General features: G+C 37.7%; 1 protein-coding gene across 6 annotated transcripts in view; it reads right to left on the bottom strand.

Annotated features, from left to right (window-relative positions):
• Nucleotides 1-17065: 17065 nt before the first annotated feature.
• Nucleotides 17066-23852, bottom strand: part of LOC129777695 (protein Star) — an 86597-nt gene continuing 79810 nt past the window's right edge. For 2 of the 6 annotated variants that reach the window (XM_055784130.1, XM_055784129.1), the window contains exons 5-6: nucleotides 18089-18675; nucleotides 17066-17779 (exon numbers count right to left, since the gene is read on the bottom strand). In XM_055784130.1, the coding sequence (XP_055640105.1) occupies nucleotides 17764-17779; nucleotides 18089-18675 (603 nt within the window). In that variant the 3' untranslated portion in view covers nucleotides 17066-17763. Of the gene's footprint in view, nucleotides 18676-23852 lie in introns of all 6 variants that reach the window. The other 4 variants (XM_055784132.1, XM_055784134.1, XM_055784131.1 and 1 more) reach the window with 4 other exon arrangements.

The following is a 23852-nucleotide window of genomic DNA, read 5'->3' as shown; positions in this document are numbered from 1 at the left end:
ACTGCAAGAAACAGATCTCTAAAGATACGATCCGTGTACTCATGGAAGAATTTGTTATTCGGTTCATTTTTTAGAAAATCTTGGGAGTTCTTGAAAAAAAAAAGAAGCAGTTTTATCTTCAAGAGCTGAAGCTGAACCGAAAGCCACATATAATCGTGATTCCCAATACTACAAAATTCCAGCATTTTTTGTGTCTTTCGGTATCTTTATCGGGACGGAATTCATGGTTCTCTATTACCGATTGGTATAAATTCATCGATCCCATTTCTTGTGCGTTTCTTTCAGAATACACATTTCAGGGAAGAAGTTCAGCCATATGAAAAATATGAATGTTTGACAGGGCAGTACTATCAGGCAACTCAGTCTTTTTATTGATAAATACAGAGCATTGAGGGGTGGGCGTAAAGCTTAAAAAATCTAGTAAATACAGAGTTCAGAGAGAAAATGAGGTTGTGTATGTGTTAGCACACTCTCTTGTTTCTTGTTAGCATTTTTTGTTTTGTTTATGCTTAGGCGTCGTGCACTAATTACGTAACGCTAAAAATCCAGATTTTTGACGCCCCCCCTAAGTAACGCAATTTCCTATCTCTAATACACAGAAAGTAACGCAACCTCGACCCCCCCCTCCATTTATCGCGTTACGTTATTTGTGCACCACACGCCTTACTCGGTTTTGCTCAAAATGTCGTCATAGCATGAAGCATTTCGCGAGCGCGTTGAATACTCCTATGATCTGCACAGAAATCTCGACAAAAAGTATACGTTACCATATTTTAAAAGCGGAAATGTTGCGGCTTCGACTGTTTACCATATCTTCAATCCCGAACAACTATTCGCAAACGAGGTAGTGGATGTCGCAAAAAAGTTCATCTGTTCTCGTCAGTACATCTGCAAAATATTAAAGTGTCAGAATAAAGTCAGAATAAAAATATTAAAGTGTCAGAATAAAGTGCCGAAAGAAGGCAAGATCCCCGGAATACACTGAGAAACAGATTTCGACACTGAAATCTCAACGCCACACGAAAAAAAAAATGTATTTTGATAAAAAAAAATTTTTGGACGACGAAAGCTACTTTCCTCTTCGTTACATTCCCGGAAACGTTCGATACTATTCCATGGATAGTTACACTGCATCTTCAAATATAAAATATAAGATTAAACATTAATTTGAAGAAAAAGTAATGCTGTACATTGGCATTTCCGAGGGAGAAATTTCTAAGACATGGTTCAAGTGCTCTGGTTAGGCTAAAGCCTGTTTCAGCCAAACATCAAACGGAAGTTTCGTCGAACATCCGATTACGGATCGTTTTCAAAAGTTCACTAGTTTCTTCTCAACAATGGACAATGTATCTTTAATTTCAATATATCATATCTTCTTCAAGTATGTATGTTTTTTTTGGCAGTTCGAGAAAGAAATTTCAAAATTTTAGTTACTACCCGTAATGCAAAGCATTACCTAACGAGTAATGTCGAAGGACATCCATCAACATTACAAATCAGAAAACTTTTTTTGAGAATATCAGAGAACGAATTAGAGGACTGGAAACATTGTTGGTGTTCAAGGTCAACCATTGGAGAACTTGGAATATATAACTCATTGCTGCAATCGGAATATCGGAAAGACAGTTCTTGTAAAAACGCATTGAGTTTAGGTGTCGGCAAAATGGAAAGGTAACTTAGAAATGGAACCATACGAGTATCGCTCAATAATGAGTACAGGAAATCATGTTTTTGTGCGATTTTTTTTTGTACGGTTTTCTGTTATTGTGCGTTTTTTTTGTGGGAATTTTTTGTACGGTATATGAAAAGAAACATATTTGACGAAGTTATCGTCCAATTGATTTTCTTCGAGGTTTTCTATGCATTTCAGTGCGAAAAAAACATATTTGCGTCTAAATTATCCACTTCTCAAATAATTCCCATGTTTCCATCAAATGCTTTAAGTTGCGCATGATATGATTTCTAACCGAAAAGGCAAACTGTCCCATCGCAAAGCAGGGAAACAAAAGGAAATCGAATGGTGAAAGGCGTGGATTGAGTTATTTTCTTGGGGGAAACTTTTTTTACGCGGTCCCTATCTACCGCACAGTTTTTTTTCAAATTGTGTACCGAACACAATTTTTCAAGGTAGTAGCCCGGTGTGACGGGTTCAAAAAAATCGTTTTTTTACAGTTTTCGGAAGGAAAATATCTTAAAAATATACTATGCATATACTGCTCTATGCACCAGGCATAACTGATGAATGGAGGTAAATTTTTTTTTATAAAAAATCTGTTGTCAAAACTTTAAACGCATTTTTCTCATAACCATGCTTCCGAAATTTCGGCGAAGCACTGACTCAAAACTATTCAACCGATTTGGCTAAAAATTTTACCCGCTATTCTAGACACACATATCTAAATATGTAACCTTTAAAACATTCAATTTTTTAATAAAAAACTATTTTATTTAAACAATTGATCAAGAAAAAAAGACACATATCTAAATATGTAACCTTTATAACAATAATTTTTTTAATAAAAAACTATTTTATTTCAACAATTGATCAAGAAAAAGAGTTAGATTTTGAGAACTTTTTTCACGAGTCCGCCATTTTGTTTTGTTTTTTATGTATATTATAGGTTAGTTCATTAAAATAAAGTCTGCAGAATAACTATAAACTTTTTGAATTTTTTATTTCAGATGACTTCGGAAGGCTGTGTGCTTCCCCGAACCAGCTCATCTTCTTTTCGAGGACTCCACTCTTACGTCAAATATTGAAACAAATTTATGTAAAATAAACTAAAAAGTTTTTTTTCTATATTTTAAATCACTAATAAAAACATGTAAAAATTTTCAAACGATCGCATTTTATTTTCTTGTTAAAAAGATTATGAAAAAACGTCGAAATTTCGGTCGTCACCGGACTTCTACCTTAAAGCTAGAGGAACTGGTACAAATTCGGTACCCCGTGGGTAATTTGGTACCCACCCGGATCTCCGGCGGTAATGAGCGCACTCTGGTGGTGAATAAAAAAAAGTGTTCTAGTAATGTAGTAACAAACGTCAGATGCAAAAAATCCAAAATATCTGTGTTTTAAAAAAAATCAAGTTTTGTTATTTTTAAATCTCGAAAATTTTTCATGTGCGTCTTTTGAAAAATCATTAAAAATCGAATAGTGAGCCGATTTTAAATATTAAAGCTGATTTGGATCAAGAAATTGATGTTCTTCAACGAATTCGAGTAAGTGTATCGAGATTTTAATCAAAAATTTCATAGATTTCATTCCAAAGTGAAAATTCGGTACGCGGGTAATTTGGCACCTCAATGTAAACATAGTGTTGATGATTCCATGAACTCATTCCGCCTGCACCGATTGCGAGACTGATTGCTACACTTGCGACTTTTGTAAAGGCTTTTGATTCGTTTTACTTTTTAGTTAAAAATAAATCGAGATGAAATTTTTTTTTTTGAAAAAATCGTTTTTTTTTGTTCCTCTTTGTTTTGTAAAATTGCATGCTTTTTCGTCAAAGTTGAGTTAATTTACGTAATAATTTACGATAGTGTACTTCACTTCTACTTTGTATGAAAATGTCAAAAAATACATTTTTCAGTGATTTCAGGACGATTCTTTTAATTTGAAAAATAAAAAAAAGGCATCTCGGGTACTCGAATTTGAGTTGTTTCACTTCTATGCTCAAAGCTCCGAGCCAAATCGAGATTTTTGAAATCAGTTTGCGGCGAAATGTCTGCAATAGATCCCTTCATAAGCTAACGTAATATGAAGAAATTCCGAGCATTGGCCAAGAGTTAAGTCCAAAAAAACAAAATGGGGTACCGAATTTGTACCAGTTCCTCTACTGGTGACTTTTTGCACGATTTTTAATGCGATTTTTTGTGCGGTCCCTATCCAAAAAAAAAATTGCCTGTACTACACCGAAATGAGTTGAAAGCTATTTGACTAGCAGAACTCAACGATTTTTTCCAATGGTTCGATTTCCTATCCCAAGAGGAATCACCTTGAAGTGGCCCAGGGAACTGCATTTGTGTCACTTTTGTATGTTATGTCCAGTAACGAGATGCAACGAGTTTTACGATTTTGTCAGATTTGTCTTTTTGTTGTGATACTGTGTTATTCATTGCATCTGACGATTTTATATGATGTCGTTTTGTACATCTGAATGGAGATTGTCGCTCTTCAAGTAAATGGCAATTTCGCGAAATCAAGTTAATGAAAACATCTATTTTGTTATCAATGATGAAACTGCACATCATGTCTATTGAGAAATGATCCATGTATTTACAGTAATATACAGTTGTACGAATCAATCAGCGCGTTTTATTTTTGCTGTTGGAACAAGAATATCGAGCAGCGATTGCAGAACAAAATAATGCGTTCGATTTGACCACTTTGGCGTCCGGCGACACCACAGTGGTTACGTGCGCATAGTATCTCAGTGACCGGCGACAGCACTTCAGTATCGTTTGAATTCTGTTAGGGTTTAACTTTAGATAACAATAACTCACACACGCCAACAAGTTTTATGTTTTTATAAGTAGGGGAGGTGGGGAAAAACGGACATGTTAAAAAGAACTTTAATTATATGTTTCGAAAATCATGTTTCTCCAAACTTAAATGCAGTTTCTTGTATTTCAATACACTGTTTTTCGAATTAATCGGCCGAATGTTTTTCAATGTTTTTACGAAAATTAAAACAGACCGAAAAGTAGAACATTTTTACGATGATTACCCGCATGGACATGTGGGGGGAATATGGACAGGTTTGTAATATATACGTATGTATAACTTCGAAATTTCATAAAAATAGGGGAAGAGGGTTGAGAACTTATGAAAACTAACAATTTATAATTTCCCGATAATGTCAAGAGCGAGCGAATATTTTTTTCACGTAATGTGCGGACGTCAAAGTGTTAAAATGTAGGTAATAAGGTGCAGCTTTGCAACGGGAGTTAGTGAAGCAAACAATTGTGTAGCTGACTCTGAAGTGCGCGACAACACTGGTAAGGGAGATTTGCTGAATTCCTAATTTCTCATTATTGCTTCTACCGTTGGTCACCTCCGGTCGGTGTGTGGTTATGTTTTGTAAGTATTTTGATGTAGAACTACGTCTTTCATTAAGGGTGCCAAATCAGAAAACAGGTCAAGTTTTTATAAAATAAAGTTAACGTTAATAACTAGTTTTGCCACGAACGGATTTTGACGATTTACATACTTTTGACGTTACATACCAAACGAATAGGAAATTTACTAAGATTCGTTTTCCATGCTATATATTACAATAACTTGGTGTGTAAACGGTTTAAATTGATGAAAACTAGAAGCATTTCCATTTTCCCAAACATTTGTTCTGCTAATTTTCCTTACCCATGCCGTCAATAACGAGCAACTTATCGACGATGAACGAAGGAGAATGATTTGAAGCCTTCATGAACAAAGAAGAGACGAAGAAGAACGAAGGGGAATAGCCTAGAGCATCAATATTGGATCTCGCTGAGGCAAACTTTCAGTATCGTTCTAGATACGAAGCAATGAACATCGTTTGTTTTTCCTTGTTTCACGTCATCACATGTCTTCGTTTCGGATTGTGCTGTGGACGCGACCAAATTACTGACTCGCTGATGTCTCTGGCATTGCAATAATTACATCAAACTGACGTCTTTACATTAAGGTTCTGAACTAAACAATTGTGTGGAGAATCATCAAACTAGGCTATCATCGGCTCATCAAGAAAATAATTGTTCATGAATTTGGTGTATGATATGGTTTCGCATGACAGTAACAAAACTATCTCCACCAAGAATGACAGCTTAGCTAATCGAGACCAGAAATATTAATAGAAAGGACTTCTGTTGAGAAGAGTGCTCAGAGTGTTTAGGGACTTGTCGACTTTTTTTAATAGAACACAGGTTTTTTGAGATATTCAGCCCTATTCTGCATTCCGAAGGATTCCTATTTCATTCGAAACCGTTATTTCGTTCGAATTATAATTTCGCATTCCCAATTTCGAACGTTTTGCCCATTTAATGTTTGAGAAAAAACAGATCGAACGAAATGCAAAAACAATTCGAACAAAATGCAGAATGTAATTTTATCAAGTCTTTCGGAATATTTCGAATCGATCGAAATACAGAATAGGGGTGATTCAGTTCAAATGCGCCTGTCTACAGCGACCGATCCGTTGGACCCAATTTGCCACTACTCGGCTACACATTTCGACCGGAATGTTGTAAATTTCGCGTTCGATGCTGTCTCTGAGCTCTTGTAACCCCATAAAAAGAAATCCAATGACGTCCAATCGCATGAACGAACTTTACTTATCAATAAATCCTTTGTAACGTGCGCCATGTGACAAGTGACACCGTCCTGTTGGAACCACCTATCATTCATGACGAAAAATAATCTTCCAACATGTCGCGATAGCGCTCTCCATTGATGATAACATGACGGTCGTTCTCATCGATTATTACGACCGAAAATTGGAGTAAGCGCTCTTAAAGTTGCAACCACCGACTCCTAATTTCGATAGTAATTTTCAATAATTGTTGAGCGTTGCTCGTTCGTGTGCTTCACCTTGATTTTTTTTTATTAAATCGTTTATTTTTACAGGCTCAGTTACATAAGTTTAAAGGAGCCAAACTCCTGACTGTATTGTTACAAGTATATATAAACACTTTTCCTTAATTCTAATGTTAATGGTGTAGAAAACCGATTACTCGCGGTCTACTCGAGTTTAGAAGGGTGACATATTTTCTTCAGGAAAAGGAAGGGATAAAAGGATATGTTAACAATGTTCACTCTCACATTCACACTCACATTCATTACACTCAATTCTTAAGCCTATCTTATATCTAATATGTATTTACATTTCACCTTGTTCTATTGTTAATGAGAAGGGATTTGATTTCTCGCGAAGGAAAAGGAAAAGGAGAATATAAGGATATAAGGACAATCAGACACGAAGATGGATAACTTTTAGGAAGACATATATTTGGGACATGTAATCAAGGTCTAAACCAGCCAACACATCTCTCACCGGCACATTGGGCTGCCTTCCTCTAGCCCGAAGAGAGTTTTCTAAATTCGATCTGGCAACAAGATACTCCTCGCACGACCAAACAACGTGTTCGATGTCGTGGTAACCTTGGCCACAGGCACAGATATTGCTGTCGGCGAGATCAAAACGAAAGAGTAGCGCGTTTAACGAACAGTGATTGTCGAACAGTCGGGAGAAGGTGCGAATAAAGTCCCGACTCAAGTCCAGACTTTTGAACCATGGTTTGAGGCTAACCTTAGGGATAATTGAGTGGAGCCACCGGCCCAATTCATCTTCGTTCCATTTGCGTTGCCAGTTAACAATGGTATTTTTACGAACTAAAGAATAAAATTCATTGAAGGCGATTTGACGCTGATAAATTTCGCCTTCAATTGCACCTACCTTTGCTAATGAGTCAGCCCTCTCATTACCCGGAATTGAGCAATGTGAAGGGACCCAGACAAAGGTAATGACATAACAGCGTCTGGTTAAAGCACTCAAAATTTCTCGTATTCTCTCAAGGAAGTACGGCGAGTGCTTTTCCGGCCTCACTGAACGGATAGCTTCGACAGAGCTAAGACTATCCGTTACAATGTAATAGTGTTCAACAGGTCGTGAGGCGACGCTGTCCAGCGCTCAGTGTATTGCTGCCAATTCAGCAATATACACTGAGCAAGGATTCTGAAGACTGTGGGAGGTGCTAAAAAATTCGTTGAACACTCCAAATCCTGTGGACTCATTCATAGAGGACCCATCAGTAAAGTACATATTATCACAATTGATACGCCCATACTTTGCATTGAAGATCGTAGGAACGATCCCCGATCGATGATAATCTGGAATTCCATGGATTTTCTCCTTCATGAACAGTTCAACATATACAGAGGAATTGATGTAGTCAGGAAAACAAACACGGTTGGGAATATACGAAGAAGGATCAACCTGCATAGAGATGAATTCATGATATGAAGTCATGAATCCAGAATGAAAATTTAGCCCGATCAGCTGCTCAAAATTTCCAATCACCAATGGGTTCATAACCTTACACCGGATGAAGAACCGAAGAGATAATAAATTGAAGCGATCTTTTAGTGGGAATACGCCTGCCAAAACCTCGAGACTCATGGTATGCGTTGAGGGCATACATCCCAACGCAATACGGAGACAAAGATACTGAATTCGCTCGAGTTTAATGAGGTGTGTTTTGGCAGCTGATTGAAAACAGAAACTGCCATACTCCATCACTGAGAGAATAGTTGTTCGATACAACATAATAAGATCTTCGGGATGGGCTCCCCACCAGGTGCCGGTAATTGTACGGAGAAAGTTTATTCTTTGTTGGCATTTTTTACTCAGATACCTAATATGGGCCCCCCAAGTACATTTGGAGTCGAACCAGACCCCAAGATACTTGAATGACATAGCATGAGTGATCGGTTTACCCAAAAGTTGAAGCTTTGGTTTTGCTGGTCTATGCTTCCTAGAAAAAAACACCATCTCTGTTTTCTCCGTGGAGAATTCGATCCCTAGCCCAATGGCCCAGGTTGAAAAATTGTTCAAAGTATCTTGTAAGGGTTCTTGCAGGTCGGATTCGTTTGATCCTACGACAGACACCACCCCATCATCTGCAAGTTGTCTTAGGTTGCAATTTTGTGTAAGGCAATTGTCGATGTCGCTTACATAGAAGTTGTACAAAAGGGGGCCTAAACATGAGCCCTGGGGGAGGCCCATGTAAGAGAACCGACTTACTGCCGAATCTCCGTGAGAAAAGTTCAAATGTTTCTCACAAAGCAAGTTATATAACATATTATTCAATAGAGGCGGTAGACCCCGAGAGTGTAATTTGTCTGACAAAACCTCTATTGAAACAGAATCAAAGGCCCCCTTTATGTCCAAGAATATTGAAGCCATTTGTTTTTTTTCGGCGTAAGCCATTTGAATTTCTGAAGAAAGCAACGCTAGACAATCATTCGTCCCCTTGCCCCTGCGGAACCCATATTGTGTATCTGAGAGTAGGCCATTCGTTTCAACCCATCGATCAAGGCGAAACATGATCATTTTCTCCAACAATTTCCGTATACAAGACAGCATTGCTATTGGGCGGTAGGAATTGAAGTCGGACGCGGGTTTTCCGGGTTTTTGAATAGCTATAATTCGCACTTGTCTCCAATCATCTGGAACAATATTATGCTCCAGAAACCGATTGAATAAATTCAACAAGCGATGTTTCGCCACATCAGGGAGGTTTTTTTAACAAGTTGAACTTAATTCTATCCGTTCCTGGAGCCGAATTGTTACAAGAAAGGAGAGCAAGAGAGAATTCTACCATCGAAAACTCGGAATCAAGATCGCACCTATCTTGTGGTATATCTCGAACAATTTTTTGCACAGGAGCGGAATCGGGACAAACCTTCCGTGCAAAATAAAAAATCCATCGATGTGAATATTCTTCGCTTTCATTCGATGAAGAGCGATTTCTCATGTTTTTAGCCACTTTCCATAATTTTTTCATTGACGTTTCTCGTGACAAACCTCCCACGAAATTTCGCCAATAAGCACGTTTTTTCCCTTTGATCAAGTTTTTAAATTGATTTTCAAGGTCCAAATACGATTGAAAATTTTCAATGGTTCCACGTTTCCGAACAGCTTTGAATGCGTTCGATTTATCCTGATAAAGCTTGGAACATTGGCTATCCCACCATGGATTGGGAGGCCTTCGACGAATAGTGGAGCCTGGGATGGGTTTCGTTTGAGCGCGAACCGCGCTGTCATATATCAAACGAGAAATGAAGTTCTTCTTCTTCTTCAATGGCACTAACGTTCCTAGAGGAACTTCGCCGTCTCAACGTAATATTACTTGCGTCATTTTTATTAGTACTTAGTTGAGATTTCTATGCCAAATAACACGCCTTGAATGCATTCTGAGTGGCAAGCTCTAGAATACGCGTGATCACAGTGCAAGTCGGAGGAAATTTCTTTGACGAAAAATTCCCCCGACCAGAACGGGAATCGAACCCGAGCACCCGGCATGTTAGTTATGACGCTAACTACTCGACCACGGGAGCACAAGAAATGAAGTTATACTCTTCCAATGGAGGCAAACCATCTCTGGAATTGATGGCTAGAGCAATCGCGTCCGAATATTTTTTCCAGTCAATGTGTCTTGTGAGGTCATATGCCATGTTTATAGATTCAGAAGAATTCGACCCAATGGTGATGGAAATTTTGATTGGCAAGTGATCACTACCGTTGGGGTCCTGGATTACATTCCACTTGCAATCTAACGATAGTGAATTCGAGCAAAGCGAGAGGTCAAGAGCACTTGGTTTAGCAGGAGGTTTAGGAACACGTATTGTTTCCCCAGTATTCAAAACGGTCATATTGAAGCTGTTACAAAGGTCATATATCAACGATGAACGATTGTCGTCGTACTGTTCCCCCCAGGAAGTTCCGTGAGAGTTGAAGTCTCCCAAGATCAATCGTGGCTCAGGAAGAAGTGAGCACATGTCAACAAGTTGCTTGCGGCTAACCGCAGCTCTCGGAGGCCAATACAAGCTGACAATACAGAGGTCTTTTCCTCTGATGTTTGCATGACAAGCAACAGCTTCAATCCCTCCAATAGGTGGAAAGTCAATTCGAAAAAATGAGTGGCACTTATTGATCCCCAATAGCACCCCTCCGTATCTGTCATCACGGTCCAAGCGTATAATATTGAAATCATGGAAAGAGAGATCATCTCGCGAAGAAAGCCAAGTTTCGGACAGAGCAAAAACATCACAATTGAACTTATGAATTAAAAATTTGAATGTATCCAATTTAGGGATAAGACTACGACAATTCCACTGTAAAACAGTGATATCTCCGACCTCTCTATTTGAATTAGACATCAAGAGAGATAATCATTGCAAGGAGGGGCCATGTTTGCATCAATTGTTGCAAAATTGTCTTTAATACTGGAAGCATTGAGATGACAATGGTTCTGATGGAGTCGGAAGCATTAAAACACTTGAAGATTTGATCCAAAAGGTCAGACAACTTTATAAATCCCGATTGGGAAGTTGAACTGGACGGAAAAATAGGGACAGTTGGGGTTTTTGATGTCCCCTCGAGTCGTTCGAATGTGAACTATTGCCACGGAAGCCAGGAGGAACCTGATTTTGCTTGTCCGCTGCACTCGATTTTTTAGGCAAGCTAACAGGAGTTGTCACCGGAGGGACTTGTCCTTGAACTTTGGGAGTGGTCACATTTTTGCGCCGGGGATTCCCTTGGAAAATGAACGGTGTACCCCCGTTAGCTGTGTCCGCTTCCATTTCGTCAACGGGCAACGTGGCGAAGGCATTTTGTGTGTTGATTGGTTGTTGTTCTTGAGCCGGTGGAGAAGCGCCCTTCAAAATTTCCGCAAAAGTGCGCTTCGAGCGTTCCTTCAAAGAGCGCTTCTGTTTATCCCAGCGACTCTTATAAGTTTCACAAGCTGAGAGCTCATGTGGGGATCCCCCGCAATATGGACATTTATGCTTAGTCGCACTGCAGGATTTCCCCTCATGTTGCTCTCCGCAAGTGGCACAGCGCTCTTTGTTGGCGCAATAGTCTGCTGTATGACCAACTGACTTGCATTTGTTGCAAGTCATGGGCTTTGGCACGAAGAGTCGCACTGGAAGCCTTAATTTATCCACCATAACGTAGTCAGGGAGGGCGGAACCAGCAAAAGTTACTCGAAACGAGTCGGACGGCGTGAACTTTTTTCTTCCCCATTCTGGGAAACTTTTCCTAGTTGATGGCAGTCCAAAATTTTAATTTGTTTCAAAGGGAGCTGTTTAAATCTGCCATCTCCCTTTTTTATTATTTCGCTCGTCAGACCCGTTTCCATAATCACCCCCGAAATTTCTACGTTATGGCAGGGCACATAGGCGCGATATTCTATAACAAACCTATTGTCGACAACAATATCGTTAGCGTGCTTCCGATTAGCCACAACACGCAGTTTGTTCGGTCTAACCTTGGAAATTTCAACCACGGAAGAGTAATATCTTGCCAGATCTTTCGCAATTTGGATGACATTGAGGGATTTTCCCTTTGGTTTGGGCCGGAAGAAAACAATCCATGGGCCAGATCCAGATGCATCTTCTGGATAGACCTTGACACGGGGAGAGGAAGCAACTGAGGGGGAGGACGAGGTCGATTGTTGAGCGGGAGCGGGATCAGTAGGGCTGGGAGGCAAGTTCGGGAGTTGTGCGGAAGCGGGAGATTGGGGGTGGTGAAGAGGAAAGGTTTTCAAATTTTTTTGAGGGGGGCTTGTTCAGGTGGATTAACTTTTCCTCTAAATTCAATCTCCATGTCAACGGTTCCTCCTTCATCTGCCATTTAAAGTGGCAGATGTACTTTTTCACTTATCTTTTAAATTTTTTGGATTTTTTCTTAACCTAATAACCTTAACCTAAAGAAATTAATAATACTTATTTTGCACCCAGTGCGGATCCAATGGTTTCCAACTCGAATCGCGTGTCAATCGTTCAGTACAGCTGAACCGGTGTATCGCAACACAGCACGATGATGGTGTCGACACGAGAGGCGACAAATTCACCAGCACACAGCGCCCGCGGTGCAGGCCTTCTTCTTCCCGCTTGTTGTGATTGCTTCGATACAATCCACTCGCAATATAGGGAATCCCGTTAGGATGCGATGATCACTTCACCAGCCACGAGAATAACGGTATCACTTCCTTGCTCGATAACGATATATATATGCGTCCGGCGGCTTTGAACTTAGGAAGACGAATGACTTCACCTTGATGAAAATGGTTATTTTGACTAACGGCAGATCATTAAAATGTTTTAAGGGTTCGTTTACACGAAGACCCAAAACTGTTAAATCGCCAACGAATGGTCCTTTACATACAAATTTTATATGAGAGGTGTTTGAAAAAGCTTTGAACTATATAAATAACCAATAGTGATCGAATTGGCTTTGTTCAATATCCCCGCTACATTTCTACCGATATATAATTATTCGACAAGCAATAAAAAAATGTTCCGCGGGTGTTGAACTGTACGCCCCGGACCGAGGGGAAACTTGAGATCAGTTTCACTCGCAGAAATATATGAAATATAAATTTGGGTCAGGTCTATTCGGGAACAACAAAGGTTGAAGAATGCAAATGTAGTCAGAGAAGTGTTTACTGTGGACAAGGTGGATGCACATTCGAAACTTGATGACAAAGCGGAGTTTCGATTTTGGGAGCGTTGAAAATGTAGTATTGTTAAAAGAAGCTCAAAACTAATAGAATTTTCTATTAGTTGAGTGTTTCAATCTATTTCTAACGTTTTGCCCATATAATGTTCGAAGAAAAACAGATCGAACGAAATCAAAAGCAACTCGAACGGAATACAGAATGGAATTTTATAAAGTCGTTCGAAATATTTAGAATCGATCGAAATACAGAATAGGGGTGAACATATCGGCGTAAGCATTTCAAGACATACCGATAACGATACCAATATCTCCCCACGTCTTACCTTGAATCCTTCTAACTGCTGAACCAGATCCACAATAAAGGAAATGTTTACTAGCTGCCATGCTGCCATCTGTGAGCAATCAAATATTTGAGGAGATATGATGCATTGTGCTCCCGTGGCCGAGTGGTTAGCGTCATAACTAACATGCCGGGTGTTCGGGTTCGATTCCCGTTCTGGTCGGGGGAATTTTTCGTCAAAGAAATTTCCTCCGACTTGCACTGTGATCACGCGTATTCTCTAGAGCTTGCCACTCAGAATGCATTCAAGGCGTGTTATTTGGCATAGAAATCTCAACTAAGTACTAATAAAAATGACGCAAGTAATACTACGTTGAGACGGCGAAGTTCCTCTAGGAACGTTAGTGCCATTGAAGAAGAAGAAGAAGATATGATGCATTCGAGCTGGGTTTTGAAAACGATTATTAGCCACATGAAAATCTGCAGTGAATCTAGAAAACCTGGAATGAACCTGGAAAACTATACAGTACAACTTGAAATTAGGACCGAAACTCATGTAAAACATATATTTACTTAAATAAATTGATTAACTAGTTTTGGAAGATTCTCATAAGACCGCTATCATCAATCAATATAATTTTGTTCTGTCTTCTTCTTCTTCTTTGTTTTTAAGAGGCTTTAAACTTTGCAGTTCATTCGCCTCTAAGTGTTCTGTCTTCAAAAAATAATGTATGTGCCGCAGCACATGTACTTTTGGATCTGTCGTCATTCTGTTGCAAATTGACTAACAGAAAAAACAGAAAGTGGGTTATATCTGTGGTATAACCGCAAGGGTGACGTAGAACTATCTTTGATTTAGTGATCATTCGTTTTTAGTTGCTTCTTAATCAATTCTGAATGAATGAATAAATGAATATCTGGGGGACTTCGAAAACGAGAGCGTTACGTTGAAGGCACAATATTCAGCAAAAAAAGCAATCACACGAAAGTTGTATAATACATAATACATAATTGTGATATGATTTGTATTCCATTTCCAATAAATTGCGTCAAGTCCGGCCAGGTAATGAATCCCTCGATCCCTCGCCGTTCAGCTTGTCCAGCTCGTTCAGTAACGATGTTGTCTTGTCGATGTCCTCACGAAAAATGAATGCGTTTCACCACCAGAATATCGTTTAAGTATCCTTTTTTTCGTCATTGAATCGAGAGAAGGTGTGGTTTACGATGGCAATTTGGAAGGCAAACTAGAGGAGAATGAACTCTCTGAATTTGAAACTTTCAGCGACTGAGCAATCGATTGAAAATTATATAATTTTCGCGATACGAAACATTTTCCGTTGCGCGCGCATACAATATTGGATACGAAAATTTTCTACTGATGGGGAAGAATAATTTTCAGAAGCTTTCCTGTTAATTCAGATTGATTGAAAAATCACAAAACCAAATGTATTTGGTTGCAGTGTTATATGGATAGAAAACATTAGAATAAACTCTTTCGCATTTTTCAATTCCCAGGGAACTGACAGATTATTTTTCAGCAACGATTAGTTCTTTCCCGATATTCCTCGATACTCGAAGCCCACCAGTGGTTAATACTAACTCGATAACCACCTGTTAATAGCACTTGATTGAAAAATATTTTGTCGCAGTGTTACATGGATAGAAAACATTAAAATAAACTCTTTCACATGAATGTATTTTTCAATTCCCAGAGGAACTGGCAGATTATTTTTCAGCAACGATTAGTTCCTTTCAGATTTTCCTCGATACTCGAAGCCCACCAGTGGGGAGTGCTAACTCGATAACCACCTGTTAATAGCACATGATTGAAAAATATTTGGTCCCTTACCACCGAAAGACTAACGAGCTGTCTGCTTGGTCCCTCAACAAACAAGTCCTCACGGTGCGAGAGTAGAGTAAGAAATGAACGAAAGCGTGATATTATAAACCATAAAAGTATGAAATGTGAACCCCATCGTATCCGAGGAGAGCGTGCTATATTAGTTTAGCATATAACCAACGGCCCTTTTCAGGGCTTCACATTTGATGGATTAGAGATCAGAAAAGTTTTTGGCACGCTGAACTGAAATGAGCATTTAGCGAAAATCGTGATGTCGATGATAATTCGATACCGATAGGGGCCATATGGATATGGATTTGATAGTGAAGAGTATGAAATACATGACATGGTGTAGTGAATATTTCCATATATCGAAGGAATCACTTTGATGAAACTGCATTATAAAATTATTTGTTTACGAATGCCGCAATCGATAGTCGACTCTAATTTGCGCTGGGCAATTTCCTCGGAGGACTCGATTCCTCCTTTGAGCATTAATAATCTCTTTCTGACAAAACGAAGTGGTATGAATCACATTATTCGAAAGATAAAATGAAGATGTTTTCTATCAATTTCCTTCAACCTCCAAACATCTCTTTCTCCCGTTTGTCGTTATTGCGTTCGCTAATCCTTTCTCACAACACCCATTTCTCGTTTGAGAAATTGTTGAGTAAACATCGTTTGCCAGTGCGCGTAGAGCGGGAATTCCTTAAGATTCATTGCACCTCCAATAAATTTCCGAAAGACGTGGTCTTACTTTGATCGCACTTGATTGAAAAATCCAAAACGAAATGTATTTGGACGCAGCATTATATGAGTAGGAAGCAAATAATCGCTCGAAAATTACATGATTTTCGCGATGTGAAAAATTTTTCGTTTTTCATGTCATGCATCCAATATTGGATACGAAAATTATCTACTGATGGGGAAATATAATATTCAGAAGCTTTCCTGTCAATTGCGATTGATTGAAAAATCACAAAACCAAATGTATTTGGTTGCAGTGTTGTACGGATAGAAAACATTAAAATAAACTCTTTCGCATGAATGTATTTTTCAATTCCCAGGAGAACTGGTAGATTATTTTTCAGCAACGATGATAACAACGAGGGTTCCGCGCGTGTATGTTTGTGTGGCGGCTGCTCCGATGTTTCAAGCGGAACCGTGGCATCACTCTCCTCCTGATGGATTCTCTTCTGGCCTTAGGTGCACAAACAGGCTCTTGGTGACACCGTTCATCAGCGCTTTCATGATAAACGAAGCTTCACAACAATAGCGACATGTTCTCCAATCGCTGTTCAATCATAACTGAGTGGGTTTACGAGCGGCGCTCGCTTATATACCGATTGGTGATTTCAATAGCCTGTTTTGAAAGCAATTTTAAAGCTATTGAAACAAGTTTTTGGATGAAAAAGTAACAAGTATATAACGCGTAGACATTTTATCTTTCGAATGAAGTGTTTATCATACCATTTCGTTCAGTTGTTTAGGAGCTATTTACGCTCAAAATCTCGGTCTCCGGCGTAACGCTTTCGTTTTCGAAACTTTGATTTTACACCCCGGTATAGAAATGAAAGACGTAGTCCTACGTCAAAAAAAGCAAAGATAAACAAACAAAGCAGCATAATCTACTGGTTATTGATACATGAAAATTATCAGAATAGATGAATCAATTTGTGCGATTGGTTTGGGATTTTTCTTTCGGCACAAGAAAGTATTGAACATTGTTCAAGAATTTTCATTTCTCATTATTCCACTCTTTCGTTCAGTGTAATATTAACAGTAGTATAAAATGATAGTTACTTATTAACTAATCAGTTTCTTATGTTGCTTCTCTTTCATGACATAACTATCTATCTTAATAGATAAATGTATAAAACTACATTCACTTGAATTCTCTATGCGAAATTGACCTCTCTTGCGTTTATTCTCTGGTAAACAAATTTTTCCTTCCATTCAAATTAAAGAACTAGAACTAAGATAAGGTAGGAAAATGATGAAAAAAGAGATTTAGCGCTTCTATGAACGATAAAATAATACTATACGTGTTGCTGTTTCACCTGCTGGATCAAATTAAATTTAACATAAATCTTATTTAAAAAAATGCTCGACACGCAAAACATGTCCATACGGCTTTTTCAAGAACGTGCTGTGGGTGAAAGGAAACATCGCATTCAAAGGAAACGTCTCAAAACTGTACCAAAAAATCCTTAATTTACTAACCGAGAATCAAATATTTAGAACTTCATCGCCAATTGAAAAAATCTTTCACGTTTTGAGCAATCATTCTTTCCGATACAGGACCAAAAAAGTTAGGCTGAAAATTCATTTGCTTAAGTATAAAAAGTGTTAAATAAATATGAATACTTCCGATATCTTTCTCCTCTTCTTATGTTTAGTCCAGTTTCAACTTTTATGTCTTATGTAGAGAGAGCACTGTGAACGACAACATGTGACAGTTAAAATTTGAGTTTTATAGTCTCAAAGTGAATTAGATAACCCGTTAGTGAGAGAATTGTTGCTTTCACTTTTAAACTATTTTCTTTTCAATAGATATCTAAAATGCTGTTTTAGGAAAAAATTTGCTCTAACTACTAGAGAGTAGAAACCCGTTCTGGAATGATGAATTGGTATCCTTAGTTTCGAAATTTGCACCGCTGCAAATCGATGTCAGATGAACAACTATAGTTGGTAAAAATGTTTTGCCCGCGTCGGCTTTGTTCATGATTCATAACCCACACTTACAATGATGTTACCATTGGTGGTAAACTGGTCGAACTAAGCTGCTGCAAGTAAGTTTCATTTATTCCCACTATCTGTCTTTCCGTACTGATCGAGCCAATATTGTTACCATTGGTGTAATCAGCGCCAATTGCAGCTTTGCTGGTGGATCCACTGCTCGCCGGCACTTGTGGCGATGATGTAGTGCCAATGCCGCTCATCTTGCGCACATTATCACCCTTCTCACTGGTGCTGATCTTATTGTCAGTGCTCTTGACCGCATTAACAGTACTGCTGGCGCCATTACTACTTCCGCTACCATTATCATTCATGGTAGGAGGCGCAGCTATAAGGTCACCTTCGGCGCTTCCCACCACGCTATTGACTCTGCTAATACTGGCACCCAATCCGCTGTTCACGCTGACGTATTGATAGATGAAATTGCGGTCGTAGCTACGAACCATTTTGTACGATTTGCTCAGCAGAAATCGGGTGATATTCTGCACATATTCGTCAACGTCAATCATCATTTCGTCCTCCTCGTAGTAATGCACCAGATGAATCGAGATTACCTTCACATGAACCCGATCGAAGGGAATCGTTTGGAGAATCTGAAATAGGAGGAAAATCCGCAATTAGTTGAGATTCTCAGTTCTATGGATTTCGCGCCAAGTGACCTTTTCAGAACTTAATGAAACCTTCTGGGCGTGAAGACCTTACCTAATTAAGCAACTTGTTTTTTTGTTTTACTTGAATTTATCTAGACTAACATATGGAAAGAGCCAAATATTTTTGACCATTTTTTTATATTTTTTTATTCGAAAATCGTAAGTCCTACAAAAAAGTGACCTATGGAAATGTTTCAGGAAAATCATTAAATTTTAAGTAAAAAAATACTGAAAAAAAATTTTTTTTTTGAAATCCTACACTGAAAAAAAACGATTTTAAAAACTAAAAATCGATTTTCTCAAATGGTCATTTCAGATTTTGATGAAATGGTAGATAAATATGTACCCTACAACTCTTCCATACATTGCAACTTGTGCATATTTAAGGCAAAAAAGTTTTTCTAACCAAAACTTTTTCAATATTTTATTGAAATTAAATTTATTTCTTTTTACAGTGCAGAAAGCCAACCCAAAATAATAGTAAAAATGTTTAGTGAGAGTTTTAGAGGTCTTTATTTCAAATCAAATGTAATAAAACTTATGACATTATTGACATTAAATTCATTTTTATTCATGTGATCTTATACCATTTAGGGTAACACGGGATTAGGGACATACGGGATGATTTGGACCACCTATTTATCTCAAAATGTACGGCTCAACTTGGATTTTTTATAATGACAATTCCTTCTATTGTTGAACTTTTTTGTCTTAAATATGCACAAGTTGCAATGTATGGAAGAGTTGTAGGGCACATATTTATCTACCAATTTCATCAAAATCTGAGGATTTCAAAAAATATTTTTTCGATATTTTCTTCTAAAAATTGAATTATTTTTCTAAAACTCTTCCATAGATCACATTTTTGTAGGACTTACCATTTTCGAGTAAAAAAATGGTCAAAAATATTTGGCCCTTTCCATATGTTAGTCTAGATAAATTTTCGGAAAACTAAGTATACCAAATTGCTTTATTATGTAAGGTCTTCACGCCCAAAAAGTTTCATTAAATTCTGAGAGGGCCATGCCAACCCCATAGACGAATTGGCGCGAAATCCGTCTGATGTATCTTAATATTCACGTTATCGAGAGAAGGTACTCATACAAAGTTGTCTGAAGACATGAAGTATGTCCATAACAAGGACATAGTCATACCTCAATGTCCCCGACAAAATAAGAACGAAAAGTTATTTATAATCATTGTATTGATCTCAGAATATCATATTTAGTTTATCAATTTCTCTGGATTTTGGAATCCAAGACTTTTCAATTCATTATTATCATTCTTCACAAAGCTGGAATTGCTGGAAGCAGTTTTTTGTGTCGTATCCGATGACTGAATGAAGCGACAATGGGTAAGCCGCCTACAAACCACAAACTTCATCAGAAGCCAGTAATTATTCTAATTGCGACTGAATTAATAAATGATTAGTTTATGAATAGACGCGTGCATTGAAAAAGCAGACTATACGATCGCAGGCGCCTTCCGGTTTCCACATAAAACTGCATCAAAATGCATACAGGAACTATATTGTCAATCTAAGGTAATTTACTCAACGTATGTTGCCAGAAAAAAAAACAAGATGAACGAGAAATAATTATAGCCCAGAAACATATTTTTAAGATGATGAGGAAGAACTGAAGCACTTCGCAGAAGTGGACCGAGGAGGAAAACCTTCGATTGCACGCTTCATGTGTTCTCGTTCTCGAAGGATGGCAACATTCGCTCGACGTTCATTACAATGTCTTGAATTGAAATGCTTATATCTCACACCCAGGGTTGCCACATTTACAGGATATTCTGTATTTTACAAATTTTTGGCCAAATTTCAGATACAGAATCTATACAGCAATACAGATTTTGTTCAAATCCAATCTATATATATATATATATATATATATATATATATATATAAATGGATTTCTGTCTGTCTGTCTGTCTGTCTGATTTTTATGGACTCGGAAACTACTGAACCGATCGACATGAAAATTGGTATGTGGGGGTTTTTGGGGCCGGGGATGGGTTTCATGATAGTTTGAGACCCCTCCCCTCCTCTCTAATAGATTGGCTGCCATACAAATGAAACACAAATTTCTACGTTACTCGAGAATAAATTAACCAAATGAAACGAGATTTGGCATCTGGAGGTTTTAGGGCGCAATAAATGTTTCTATGCAACGATTAGCTGATGCTGACCTTAATGTGAAACGTTTTGAAAGATTTTCTGAAGAAGCATGATGATGTTTACGTTGGTATTCAATCGATCTTCGAATCGACATCTATATTGAAGTCGTGAAATGCATTTCAAAGCGATTTGATTCCAGCGATCCAGTTATCAAAACTTCGGCCTTGAAATACCCTCGGAATTTCGTCAAGTTACCGAACCATAATGATTTTATTTGCCAATTTCCTCAATTCATCGAAGCAAGTAATAGACAAGGTTTGGATAACGAGTTCAGTCTACTCAAGACGAATCTTATAGGGCGTCTGTTGCGCGAATATTTTCGCCTTACAATGCCACAATTATAGACTCTATTCTGAAAGCGAAAAACTATTTATTGGCTCAAGTGGGAGCTTCAATGATGAAATTAAGGAAAAATTTGAGGGTAAAGTTCAACAAAACCATGTATAAACATTATACAATTCAGAGGATTAGAAGAAAACTTATTTATGATTTATTTTATTGTATTGATACAGCTTCAACAACCCATAAATAATAAAAATAAATTCAAAATGAAAATAAACCTTTATTTTTTTCCCCTTAATTTTAACATTTTAACCTTAACAGATTTTCTTTATACTAATTTTTTTTTTGCTAAAAATACAGATATACAGATTTTTTTTCAAAAAATTTTACAGAATTAAATGTGGAAACCTTGCTCACACCCCATGAAAACATCAAAAACAAATCAAAACAAGTATTGAGTACTAGCTGACCCGGCGAACTTTGTGTCACCTAAATTTTTTTTATATAAATTCTTCCGAATATCCAGGGTTTCTTACTAAGCGAACGTTCGTAAATTTTCAAAGCGTGGTATTCCACCTGACAATCCCTGAATCACCTGAATGGTCTTGTCCTGACCACGTTGAATCATCACACGATACACATAAAAAACCACCGAGCGCACTCTTTTGTTTGTTCTGTCTCCTATAACCATATGTTCATAAATATTTATCGAAAATGAATAATGATATTCATAATTAATTAAGTACCTGTGGCAGAATCTCGTTGTATATTATGTTTATGCAATACTTTGTCCCTTTAGAACGGCTGGGGGATTTTTCGTCTGGGAAATTTCTTCTGATTTGCATTTGTGGTCACACATATTCTAGAACGTGTCACTCAAAATACATTCCAGGTGTGTTGCTTGGCATAGAAATCTCAACTAGGTACAGTAGAACCCCGATTATCTGCGAAACAGTCGGGCTAGATCAACGCGTATAACGAAAATCGCGGATAACGCAATAAAGGGCTAAAGGTTGAGGTGCAAACACGAAAAACTGATATTTCAGCATGAAAACTATGTTTCATCAATACAGAAATTATTGAACTATCCATCTGTAAGGTCGTGTACATCAGTCAACAGATAATGTGGAAGCCATGACCAAGACAAAAGAGCAAGACTCTATCACTCATTGCCAAATTTCGGGAAGATGTATAGAATTATTAGGGAACTCGCATTCGCGGATAATCCGCATCGCAGATCATCGCGGATAATCGAGGTTCTACTGTACTAACAAAAATGAAGCAAGCGTTGTCGTCATTGAAGTAGATGAAGAGAGTCGTATGAACGATGTGTGTCGACGATGAACTCTAGATTATTGTTTCTTCTTCGAATCACAATTTCTCGCGTCACTGTGCAGTCGCTTACCACGGTTCCAGCAACATACGCGCTCTCCAGCCATACAATTTACATACGCGCTCTCCAGCTGGCGTTTTAGGATTAATGACAATAGCGTGATTCAGCCATTCCATGCCAAAACCGATATAGATTTTCGTTAAATTCGGTAGTTTTGTTCCTCATCGTGAAATATTAGACCCGTACTTTTTTATTTTTTTCATTAGGATTTCACTAGGAAAAATTCAAATTTTTCCCTTTTTCCCAAAAAATGACATTTTTTTCAAAAATAAATTTTTGGACTACTGAACTACTACAGATGATCGACATATAAAATTAAAGCCAATGAGCTAGTCTTCATTAAAAAAAACTACACTTGGAAAAAAAACGGATTTAGTTTTCGTAATTATTGATTGCATTGGTTATTTATAGTTTACATATTATGCTATATATGTTATATTATATAATGGTAATTTATTCAGCAATTTCATTGATTGTAGAGCAAGTTAACAATTTAGCGAATAAAGCAGGTATATTTTATAGATTGTACTCGCTGCTTGCGCTGTGGGGAAAGAGCAACAAACAACAATTGCATACAATTCGGGCGTTAGAATTCATGGAAAGAACTATCACAAATATTTTAGTATACAACTTTCAACAATACGATGAAATTTATATTCAATACATTTTTTTTTAATTTTGTGACGGGAGTATTCATGAACTGGGTATACAAATAATATTCTAGGGCGAAAGAAAAATGTAGTTTCGTTGATTTCAAATTTACATCACTATTAAAGCTATTTAAGCATAAGTTTAAGAACGTACTGTAAGACTATGGCTTCTTATTGTAATCAGCTAAATGAATAAACGAAAGAGAAAAGGCGACCGATCGAATCATATTTCATTTCTGAAGGTTGTTTTAATAAGGATTTTTATATATCGATAAAATTTTCATCGATACAAGGAAACCAGAGAATGTCGAGTTTTTCGTGTTAATATTGGAATATCCATATGATTTTTCAACATTTTACTGTTGAAAATATAAACTAATAGTTCCGTATTATTTCTACCACTACAACTTGTTCAATCCGTTTGAAGTTCAGTTAAATTTACGGATTTCTGAACAGTTACAAAAATTCAATTCAGAAGCAATTGAGGGGCTTAGAATGAAAGGGGCGTAAGTGACTTGATCGATTTCTCTTCGTCGACTTTCTTTTTTGATCATAATTTAACTGCAAACACATTCCCAGCTTATGTGACAATGTGGACGATAGGTCAGAA

This window comes from Toxorhynchites rutilus, chromosome 3 (assembly GCF_029784135.1).
Source record: "Toxorhynchites rutilus septentrionalis strain SRP chromosome 3, ASM2978413v1, whole genome shotgun sequence".
Classification (NCBI taxonomy): Eukaryota; Metazoa; Arthropoda; class Insecta; order Diptera; family Culicidae; genus Toxorhynchites; species Toxorhynchites rutilus.
This window is presented reverse-complemented; position numbering and strand designations above follow the sequence as displayed.